The following is an 11,184-nucleotide window of genomic DNA, read 5'->3' on the forward strand; positions in this document are numbered from 1 at the left end:
ATCTCACTGGGCTGAAGCTGTTGGACACAGATGGTGCCAAAACACAGACAGCTAAAGTCTGACAAACAGGAGAAAAGTAGGATAAAGTTGGATCCAGAGCTGCAGGACTTCTGGGACAGAAGGTGTTTTTGGGACACCTCTGGACACCTCTGGACACACAGTGTTCACATACTGCTTTTAACGAACAGGCAACAAAACATTAGTAAACAACAAGCAGCAGCAGCCCTGGTTCTGATGACTGAAGACCATCAGATCTGTGAAAACAGGAGCTAAGATGGAGACAGACTCGGTCTCCAGAGAGAGCCCCTCCCCATGATGCCACTGAGTTTAATCAGTTCAGTACCAGATTTCATCAGTCTGATGCTCCCCTCCACACTGAGCCAAGGTCATGGTCAGATACTGATCTCTGCTGGTTTCAGTCTAAACTCCTCTRGTCTACCCCAGTCTCCCTCACAGAATGTGTTGCCTCAAGCTGTTGATAGTCTGCAAAACCACATGTGCAGAAGGCTGCAGGTCCTGATTGATAACCTCCAGCTGTTCTGAAGTTTTGTCAGGCTCAGTTAGCTCCTGTGGTCTCTTGGATAAATAAAAAGAATCCATCATACAGCACCAAGCTGGAAAAGATCCGTCATTGTCCCGGAGTCAGAAGGTTAGAGTCACCTGTCTGTCTACATCCACACCTGCTCCCGTCACATCAGGAGCCATGAGGTGTTTTGAAAAACTGATTTAGTCCTTCCTCAGTGGACCATCAGCTGGACTCTTTACAGGTCAGTGTCTCTGAGGAGAGGGAAGTCTGGGTGTCCCTCCTGGACCGGTTTTCTGTCAGGGCAGCGCTCCAGTAATTGTGTAAAAATACAGTTCTGATTTGAGACGAGTTGGAGACACCAGGACTAAACAGAGACGGGTTTAAGAGGTCCACTACAACGCTGCAAACAGACGGAAAGAAAACTTGTTGCACAATTAAAAAAAACAAACAAGAATCGACAAGAGGTCGATCTGTGACTCAAAGATTTTAGAACTTTTTCAACTGTTTGGCATTTCAGAAACTCCATGTGCAAACCAGTCGTAATATTTCCTTTATGACACATGTGTCAAACATGTCGGTGACTCCCGTGTGGCCCATGAAAATTGTTTATATCAATGGTAAACTAAATTTATGATTAAATGCAACAAAGTTAATTTAATACAAATAAATGAAATAAATACATTTTATAAATTCCTGTCAAGTAACTGAGCAATTCAGTTGGATAGCACAGTATTAATGTCTGAAAATAAGCTGCTTTAAAGTCACCAAACATAAACTAATCTGCCATAATGCAGCTACTCACTAGAAACTCAGTGAGTAAAACTTTGTTTTACTTTTAATATTTCTGTATTTATTTCAGATAGTCAGACACTTTGTTCTTATCAGTGTTTAAAAGAGGACGTGTCTATTTTGARTAAACTCTGTTTAGTCAAAGTTAAACATGAAACAAAGTTAACTACAAATGGCCCTTCGAGGGCCACCATAACGCTCATGTGGCCCTCGGTGAAAATGAGCTTGACGCCCCTGATTTATAGCTTCAGAAGTTCCATTTATCAAGAAAACATTTAAAATGTTCACACAAATGTGTTCTGACTGACTAAAGGTTCACTGAAGTCTATCAGAAAAACTAAGATAGTTTTAGAGTTTATACAGGAGGAGTTCACTTCTTTTCTTACAAATTCCTTGTGTGTGTCAACATCCTTGGRCAATAAACCCAATTCTGATTCTTACCGTTCCTCCCATGGCCTCAACACGAGACAGAGTCCTGGAGTGACTCATCGCCTTTACTAACTTCTTCTTGGGTTTTTCCAGAGAGAGATTCTTCAAAAAAATAAATAAAGACTGTTACACATTGCACGTATTCTTACGACAATATAAGCATGTTGATGAAAGTGGACACTTTATTCTGGAAATAGTGTGGACACTTAGGAAGCTGTTCTAGTGTTGAGGGGGAAGCTTACACAATTTTTCTTCAAGAGGAAGTAAACCTACGCTCCTGCAGTTGACTGTGTTCATTAACTTTTTCAATCAGTCTGATCTGAGCAGAACCCACAAATTTAGTCCAAAAACTTTGTTATATTATCTGCAAGAAGCTTAGAAATTTATTTTCTAGAGCCATCAAGAATTAAGTTTTGTCCAGAACATTTTGTACTCCAGGGAGGCAAAACCTAAAAAACAAAACGTAACCATAATTTAAAAAATAAATATGCAGTAGGGTTCAGGAACAGTCTGCTCTTCTCTTCTGCTTACATTTTTTCCACCTTCAAAAATGAAAATTTTCTGTTAGAATAGTTTGGTTTCAGTCTTGCTATAAAATGGAAAAGAGTACATAAAATTTATTTTTAGTGGACCCGGTATGATAGTGGTTTCTTAGTGCAAAAAAAATATCTTGGCTCAATGACTTTAAAGTGTTTACAGTGTGTTGAGCTGTAATGTATTGGTGTGGTTTCTCAGTGATTCAGGCAAAAAAATGAATAAATAAACAAATAAATAAATAAACACAGAACTGGACTTGTTTCTGCAAATAGATCCATTTCAGTTTAAAACAGAGAGGAGTGACAGCTGGTGCTCTGCAGATAATTTCACTGCAGATTAAATCAGACAGCCTGATAGTTTCTCTACAATTCACATCTGTGAGTGTGACCAAAACATCTCAGTTTGAGARCSTAATGACCCTCAGGAAGGAGGGGAGGGAGATTCATTTGCGTTTAAGTTCAGCTGTACAGACAAAGCTTCTCATACATGTGTTTTTAGTTTAAACACTTTCATTCCAGTGGCTCATTTCTCTGATTTAAAAAACTTGTTTATTTTGTGTCTTTGTCAAATAATTCTACATTAAGGAGAAGCTGTTGTAAGAGTTACTGTCCCTGGTTGATGATGTCATCAGCGCCACAARCAGCTGTGATAGAATGTTGAAGGACAAACTAGTCATGTATATTTATATGCATCTGTCCATTTGTACAATAGCRGTTTTGAGATTTTACGTAGTAATATGTTCAGAGGAAACAATAGGCTGGAAATTTAACAGCCAACGTATTTACACAGTAACTGTATTTAAACATCATGTCAACATGTAGTTTTTCCTGAAGGTTTAGATCAGATGAGAACATGCTGAATGGGTGATGTATAGAATTAAACATGGTAGTAAACCAGAAACCAGTGACAGTGGAGCTCAGGTGACTCACCTGCATGCTGATCCTCATCTCCAGGTCAGTATTTGTTATGGGTAGACCTCCTTCCAGCCAGTGGAGCCTCTGGATCAGCTGACCCAGTTCTGTCAGCTCGGCCTGACTGCGAGCCAGGTCTGTCGCACAGAGGGCGGGAAAATCATCGTCAGAGGAGGACGTTTAGGTTGTTCCTGTCTGAACAGTGTTTCAGCTCTCTTACCTGCAGAGGTTACATCAATGTCATGAGTCTGCTGCAGCCAAGCAGACACCTTGTTGGTCACACCTGGGTAGGAGGCGTTGGGGGCGGAGTTTACAGTTTCTGGATGGTATGCATTCGCTGAGCTGGCATACTGTGGATACTGAAGAACAGCAGCCGCAAAGTTAAAGCCTGCTGTCCACAACATGTTCTACTTTATATCTGTTTATGCAACATATCTATTTATATGACTTAACGTTTTAAATCACACACTATCAAATGCAACAGGACATTTAGGCTTTTCCTCCAGGCATGTTTGTAATGTTGGCTAAACATCTCATGAACAATTGGATGGGTTTTATTGAACTCTTAATCATTGGGTTCATCTACTGCTGGTTAGCTTCTCCCATCCAAGATGGCTTCCACAGCCAGGTGACATAAGCAAACAAACAGCTACAACTGGGCTAACATCTGTAAAAGACACTGCGCTAAAAATTAGCTGTGCTAGCAYCTGAGCAGGGTTCCTACAGTTTAAAGCAAGTTAAATTTAAGACTAAGACTTTTTAATGCCAAGTGAAATTAAATTTAAGACCAATTTCATGATAAACACAAGTGACAAAAAAAAACTGGCAGAAACTCATAAATCCAAGTATTTTTGGTTGAAGTACTCAAATATTGCCAATAGATCAAACGTTTTTATCCATATCTGACTATAGCAGAAARGTTCTTAGCAGCCAGTTTTAAACTTYTTTTAATTTCTGGAAATCCTCRAAKAACCCAAAATTTGGAGTTTTAGGACCCACAGTGGGGTCTTAACCCCAATTTGCTGTAGATGAAACCTTAAAAGTGCCCGTGACATCAGTTTTTTYTAAGAAAAATGAATGTATTTTTGGAAAGACAACAGTATTAACATATTACAAAACAAATTTCACYTTGTTCAGATGGACAGTTATTGAGATATTTGCATGTGGAATAACAAGAAGTGATATCAAAGGGACATGTCTGCATGTGAATATTTAAAAAATAATTTTTACCAATTATTTTACTATTTGAGATGAATTACAACCATCKTGTTTACAATGAGTTAACATTTTTAAGACTTCTGAAAGATTTAAGACATTTTAAGGCTAATTAAGGCCTTATTTTTGGATTGATGAATTCYATGACTTGAGACTTATTAAGGACCTGCAGGAACCCTGCTGAGAGTCAATCCCAAGATCTGAGTCAGTGGTTCTGGCCCTTTTTAATCATGTATCCTCTTATTTTAGCCGTTAGCTTTAATGTTGCTCAATTTTTTTATTCAGGTTTTGTTTCTTAATTTCCAGTAAAAACATACAGCTCTCAGGGCTGACAAAAACAAACTTTTGTTTATATAAACCCAGTTCACAGCTGGATCATAACCYTTGGCATCAACTCTGTTAGCAAAATATGTCAAACCGCAGGACAGATCTTAATGTACAGAAGGTTTCTGTACAGAAGTCTTATATGTTCTGTGCTGAATGAGTTTGCTGAAGTTTAAGAAGCTGAACATGAACACTTTGTTAAAAAAAAAAYCTAAAAAAAAAAAAAAGAGGGTAAATTGTAAAACAGTAGCTAAAAGCTAAACTTTGCTAAACTGAGATTACAAGCTAAGGGAGCACAAGACAAAAAGCAACCAAGCCTGTAAAGATTAAAACAGTGAAGTGAAAGAGAGCAGCTGAATACTGACGACTGAGCTCTGCTGGGACAGGGCGGACACGGCCGGCAGGGTGTTCTGACCCAGAGACAGAGCGTGGAGGACACCACGGTGGACGCTCATGGCCTCGTTCTTTCTGAACACCCGGTGAGCACACAGCTTGGTCAGCCAGATGTAGAAGATGTCGCTGCTCTTGGCCTGACAGAGAGGGGAGGAAACGCGTGCTGAACATTTAAACTCAGATTAAACTCAGCCTTCTGGTGCTGATGGGAGGACTGGTGTTACTTTGAGGTGGTACAGGTTGTCTCCAGCGTCCAGGTCGATCCGTTTGGACTTCTTGTTCACAGACATGACAGCCATGCTGACGTCCAGAGAGCCATGCAGCTTCCCCCTCTGGATCTGAAACACAAACTGGAAGTGAGTTTTCTCTGGGCCAGCATCAGTAGGACCTGTGTGATCTGGATCAGCACTTTGCACGACTCACGTCTTGTTGAGTCTTGGAGTATTTCAGGATTCCTTTCTCCAACAGGAAGTACCTCTAAAAAAAAAAAAGTCAAAATTATTCATGAAATGTCCAAAAATGTTTAATTATTTTAAAATAAAACTTGTCTCAGATTTTCTGATATAAGTTGCTCCCTGTTTTAAATCAATGTTTGAAGCCAAAATCATTTGTTTAATGAAAAAAAAATATTGATTTGATCAAAGTGTGCTTCAGTGCTGACCAACCGGCTTTTCACCAACAGTAATAATGATAATCAGTAGCTGGTCAAGGTTTATCTAGTTGCCATTGCGACCCTGAAAACATCGGTCACAGAAACTGGTCTTCAAAAGTCCRGTTGCTTTTCTTTGAACTACTTATTATTGCCGAGTCATCATTTTCACTGTTGGTTTTCTAATAAAGTTTCTTTTATAAGTTTTTACCTTCTTTTTTGGACCAAATACTTTAGCTATTTTTTAGCATTTAGGTATTAATTGTTCAGAACTTTATATCACTACTTAGTATTTACAGTCGAACCTTACATTTCTTTATTTTTTGCWAACTTTTTGCTGTGTTTAGCCTTTAGCTACTGTTTTGATTATGTTAGTTTTAGCTTTGATCGTTCTGAATGTTTTATTTTTCGGATTAGCACAGTTTCCTTCTGAGAACTCCTAAGACAAAGTTTTATTTTGCTAAATCTTCTCATTTGAAACTTTTCTTATRGTTTCTTGCTTAGGTTAGGGTTAGCTTCGACTGAAGCCTCAGCTCGGTCCTTATAAGGATACAGTTCTGGTTTTTGTTCCAATGGTTCTCATTAGTCAGCATTTTAAATCAACCATGACGTCAGCATCCTCAGCACTGTCTGTCATCTGTTCTGGTGTCTCTAACTCAAGCCAACATGGCTGCTACAGCTAAAAGCAACAAGGCCTTTAGTCTGAAACTTGTGAATATAGATTTTGTTGGTAAGAATTACAAATGAAAATTTGCTTCAGAGTATTTTGTATGAACACAGTCCCAAATGTAGCTCATTTTGTCTGTTCTGGTTGCTTCAGATAAAAAGGTAGCGRGACCCCTGCTGGTTGTCACATGACCTGTTCACCCGTTCCCCCATGTTTGTCATGCGTCTCTTTAATGAGTGTTCTTAAATGTAATTTCATTGTGCTCTGTGCAACGACCATAAAGATCATCAAACGGTCAGTTTCTTCAACAACTATCAGAAGTCCTTCAGCTCGGAGGCATACTTTCACACAAAACTTTCATTTTTCTAGCCTTAGTTTGAGCTTACACCTCGTTTCCAGCGCRGGGGCTTCCTTCAGATCAGCCAGAACCTCTGCCGGGTCTGATCGGCACCACACTCACCTTGTGCCAGCCTTTGAGTGGGTATTTCCTCCTCTTCATCAGGTAGCCTTCACAGATCCCAGGGATACTGAGGTCCAAGGAGGAGCCTGGGCCTGGACCTGGACCTGGACATGACTCGTTCATCACCTCCCAGTCACGAGACTGAAACACACACACAAAAAATAAAAAAATAAAAAACACTCAGCACATAATCCCATATTATGTGCTTTTTGTCAGCTTCTGTTAGCAAAACATTAATCACTAGATGAATCTTACTGAAAGCTGCAGAAAGTAACCAGTAGATGACGCTTCTAACATGTTCTGATCAGTCCGTTTTACAGATAAACTGTTGTGGCTCAGCATCAGTGATGTAAGCAGCCAAAAGAAATATTATACAGTGAWCTGTAACCAGATCTCATGATAAAGTTAGTTTAAGGTTTGATCAAAAGTTCATTTCTTCAAGTTCAGCTAGGATGGGGCACAATAGAGTTTTAAAACACAGAAAACGTTTAAAAAAAAGTGTTGAAGACCGAAGTCAGGAGGTTTCGGACCTGTTTGGAGTGCTTCGAGGAGCCGGTGCTACTGTTCCTGGAGTGGGAGGGTTTGAAGGTGCTGATGGGGGACTTGTCCAGGTAGCTGATGACCGATTGGCTGCTGCTCAGTGGGGGGGGACACACCTGGGGGTCCATGGGGACGATGTGATGAGGGTAGCTCTGCATGATGAGAAACAAGTCAGGCCAAATGGGAGCTCATGACACAGCAGGAGGTCAACATAAAGAAACACCTGTGTCTGTCACTTCAACGGCTACGAGAGGCCGACAAACTGAAACATAAGCCTCAGTCAGCTGTTCAACATGTTTAAGTCAGATTTTAGAGCTTGAAGCAAGAGCAGCAGAAAACTGGGGTGAATCTGTGTTTTACCYGAGATAAACAGGCTGCACAGTTAGAGAATATTTTGAGCTCAACTCTGAAGCTCAGCTGTGAGCTCTCTGCACCACTGCAACAGTCCCAGCTGGGGGACGAAGGACTACATGCCTGCAGTTCGATGGATACATTCAAAGTCAGCAACCTCAACTAGGTCAACATTCTGTAAAAAAAAAAACAAAAAAAACTGTGAACTGATCTGAAAACAGAAGGTCGTGTAAACATGACTGGATTTTTACAACAACTAGTTTCTCTTCTTTTAAAATATCTTACTTGTATCAATACTTCAGCTACTCATGTCTAAATGTTCAGTTTGTTTGGAAGATTTTGTGGCTATGAATATAAAAAACTCAAAGTGCATTGACAGCTTTTCAAAATAAACTTCAATGTTTTTTTTATTTGTGTTTCTTTAAGCCGATCAGTTTTATTTAAGTGTTGTCATTTTTTTTTCTGTTTGCATCCTTTGAGCCACCCTCTAACGGGCTTTAGTTTTTCTTTTTACATTTATTTTGTCTTTTTGTCTCTTATGTCCATCCTTTTACTCTTTGAGCCTTTGTTCAAATATTTCAGCTAACATTGAAAGTTCAGTTATTTTTTAACTCCCTCTTAACTATTTGTAAAATGAGGCTTGTAGCTTTCACACAGACAATTTCACACTGTGACTTACTGCCATTAAACTCCAACACYATATCACCAATCCAGCTGGGTTTGTGTTTAATTTCATGTTTTATTTCAAAGCTACCTGTGCTTCACTTTTACACTTTCATGAAAAAAAGGTGAAAGCATTACATACAGGGACACAAAACTAATCTGAGTTAAAAAGGTGTGTTAGTTTCCTGTTTCATGATGTGAGCAGCTTTTAAAGAAGGAACAATGCTGAGCTCAGAGAGGTGTGGTTCAGTCCAAACTGTTTCAAGGATCTTTACAGGTTCTGTGTTCGTCTGCGTGAAGAAGCACCATGACTCATATGGTTTAACACAAACACAAAACACACGCACACCCGTTCTGCTGTTCTTGTGGGGACTTGTATTGACTTCCATTCATGTACTGATCATTTCTATAGCCTGACCCTGACCCTTTACCTTAAACCTGACTCTTAACCTGAACTCAGTTCACTCCTAAATCAAACCCCTGACCCACCAACAGCATTTCCCCATGGGGACCAGGCTTTTGTCCCCATTAGGAACTGTGGGTCCTCTCCAGGCTGTGTACCAGGAAAATGGTCAAAAATGTCCCCACCAGATAGCAAAAGCATGTACGCACACACACACACACACACACACTTCGTAGAATCCAGTGCCATAGATCCCAAACTTTTTATCTTCTGACCCACAGAATATTTATGGCAAAAACTTGTGACCCCAAATATTACTGGTCTGAGTACACAAACTTTGTTAACCCTAAAAACAAAGGCTACACAAATATAAATACTTTATACTTGTTTTGTGTTTTTGTAATAATTATAGGGAAAATATTACATCACCAATTATTTTATTACCCTTTAAATCGATTTCTGAAGTGCAGTGGTTCCCAGACTTTTCAGCTTTTGACCCACAAAACAGTAGCAGAGACCTGTGCCCACAACTATTTTTGGATGATAAACATTTGTATCAGGTCAACAAAACATGGGCATAGTAACAATATATATTATTCTACATTTATACATTTTAGGCAACTAAGGCAAAAATGTAATTAATTTAGAAAGTCTTTTCAGGACCCCACCTTGATGTTCCAGGACCCCACTTTGAGTCCCGACCCCAACTTTGGGAACCACTGCCGTAGATGATTTGTGAGGACGGTTCTAACAACTGCATAAAATCAGAATCTTGTTGTTTTCAGTGAATCGATGCTCTGCTCCTGACCCATCCCTCTGGACCAGACAGTCCCTGTCACTTKCTGGAGTTCAGGCTCCCATGAGCTCTGAACCATAGTTAACCCAAAATTTAGATTTTTTGTTAAATGCAGAGTGAATGCTGACAGACTGCAGTGAAAGTTGTTTCACCCTCATGCTGCTCTTGGGTCAAAATGACCCACAGGGCCTCAGTTTTAAAACTGTAGCCTAACAGCTCATTTTGACCCAAAGGCAGCAGGAGAGTTAAGAAGCTGAAAGAGAGTCATTGAAGCTAAAAACAGTCAGAGAAAATGTTAAGGGCTAAAATGGCAAAACAGTCGCTAAATGCTAATGCCTTAGCGAATGCTGTCAAAACTATAGCCCAAAGCTAAAATGAGCAACAGAGTAGCTTAAAGCTAAAAATGAAGCAAGTAGATGTCAAAAAGTGCAAAACTGTTCAAAGATTATATGAGCTGATATAGTAAGTCTGATGGAATTGGAGGAGGAAACAGGAAAAATAGTGACTGCTGACACATTTACACAGGCAAAGAAACATTCATGGCAACATAAAAGTAATGTAGTGTTTTTACTTACCAACAATAAAAACAATGTTAAATTGTCTTATGAGGATGAGAATATCCGGTCACTGTCAGCTGCTTCCTGCTAACCTGACAGGAGAAACACCAACCTGGACTCAAGTTTAGGAAGAACAACCTGTTCAAGGAAACATTCTGTGCTGAAATACCAGTCTGCAGTTTTAAACCTGACCAGATTCCAATGATGGCTGTCAGTCGCTCATATCATATGATCTGCTGCTTTTCCTCCCCACACAAAAACTGTTGCTACTCTTTCTGTCTCTCTGTGTGTATATATTTAAAGATAGACATACATAAATTTTAAGATCTCTCCAGTCAAACAGGGCAGACCAAACAACAACTGATCTCCAAAGTTAATTTCTCAATGAAGCCCACCTGTGCTGTTCAGAACCAGCTGCTCCCTCCTGGTTCTGAGTCCTTCAGTTCTTCAGTTTGAAATGGGCCGCTGTAGGTTCACACACAGGCCAACTGTAACAGGAGTCAGAAAACATGAGGAAACGTCTTGTTTTGTTCCGTTCCACAGAGCTCTACCACACCTGACTGCTAACGTCTTGTCAGAGTGGTTTCATATCAGGCAGCAGGTATCTGGGCGGGGCTGGAAGGTGATCAGCCTCACCAGACAGGCTGATCAGCTCTGTCATCAGCAGCACAACCAACCCTGGAACAGATTCTCAGCAGAACAATCTGGAACAGTTCTTTATCAACCCCTCACTGAAACAGTTAGTTATCCGACATACAAAGGAAAAAACTAAAGGATGCAATTCTAGGATTAAACACAAAATGAAATTGTTAATAATAAAATAATTAATGATAATTAAATTCTAAAGGAATCCAGGTTGTCCGCCAAATTAAAAGCTGACTGATATCATCTTATGTTTAAAAAAAGGGGTGCAGTTGTTGTTTTGATCAAATCTTGTGAATAATGAGATTTGTTAGTGCTTGGAGGTTGTTTAG

General features: G+C 39.7%; 1 protein-coding gene across 7 annotated transcripts in view; it reads right to left on the reverse strand.

Moving 5' to 3' along the window:
- Nucleotides 1–10,884, reverse strand: part of LOC106525259 (oxysterol-binding protein-related protein 7) — a 33,173-nt gene extending 22,289 nt beyond the window's left edge. The window contains exons 1-10 of one of the 7 annotated variants that reach the window (XM_014019418.1): nucleotides 10,606–10,883; nucleotides 10,229–10,348; nucleotides 7,431–7,592; nucleotides 6,901–7,041; nucleotides 5,548–5,601; nucleotides 5,349–5,462; nucleotides 5,097–5,261; nucleotides 3,413–3,551; nucleotides 3,211–3,329; nucleotides 1,757–1,846 (exon numbers count right to left, since the gene is read on the reverse strand). In XM_014019418.1, coding sequence (XP_013874872.1) covers nucleotides 1,757–1,846; nucleotides 3,211–3,329; nucleotides 3,413–3,551; nucleotides 5,097–5,261; nucleotides 5,349–5,462; nucleotides 5,548–5,601; nucleotides 6,901–7,041; nucleotides 7,431–7,568 — 960 coding nt within the window. In that variant the 5' untranslated portion in view covers nucleotides 7,569–7,592; nucleotides 10,229–10,348; nucleotides 10,606–10,883. Of the gene's footprint in view, nucleotides 1–1,756; nucleotides 1,847–3,210; nucleotides 3,330–3,412; nucleotides 3,552–5,096; nucleotides 5,262–5,348; nucleotides 5,463–5,547; nucleotides 5,602–6,900; nucleotides 7,042–7,430; nucleotides 7,593–10,228; nucleotides 10,349–10,402; nucleotides 10,418–10,605 lie in introns of those variants that run through there. The other 6 variants (XM_014019425.1, XM_014019423.1, XM_014019419.1 and 3 more) reach the window with 6 other exon arrangements.
- Between the last annotated feature and the right edge of the window lie 300 nt (nucleotides 10,885–11,184).

This window comes from Austrofundulus limnaeus, unplaced genomic scaffold, assembly GCF_001266775.1.
Source record: "Austrofundulus limnaeus strain Quisiro unplaced genomic scaffold, Austrofundulus_limnaeus-1.0 Scaffold220, whole genome shotgun sequence".
Lineage (NCBI taxonomy): Eukaryota > Metazoa > Chordata > Actinopteri > Cyprinodontiformes > Rivulidae > Austrofundulus > Austrofundulus limnaeus.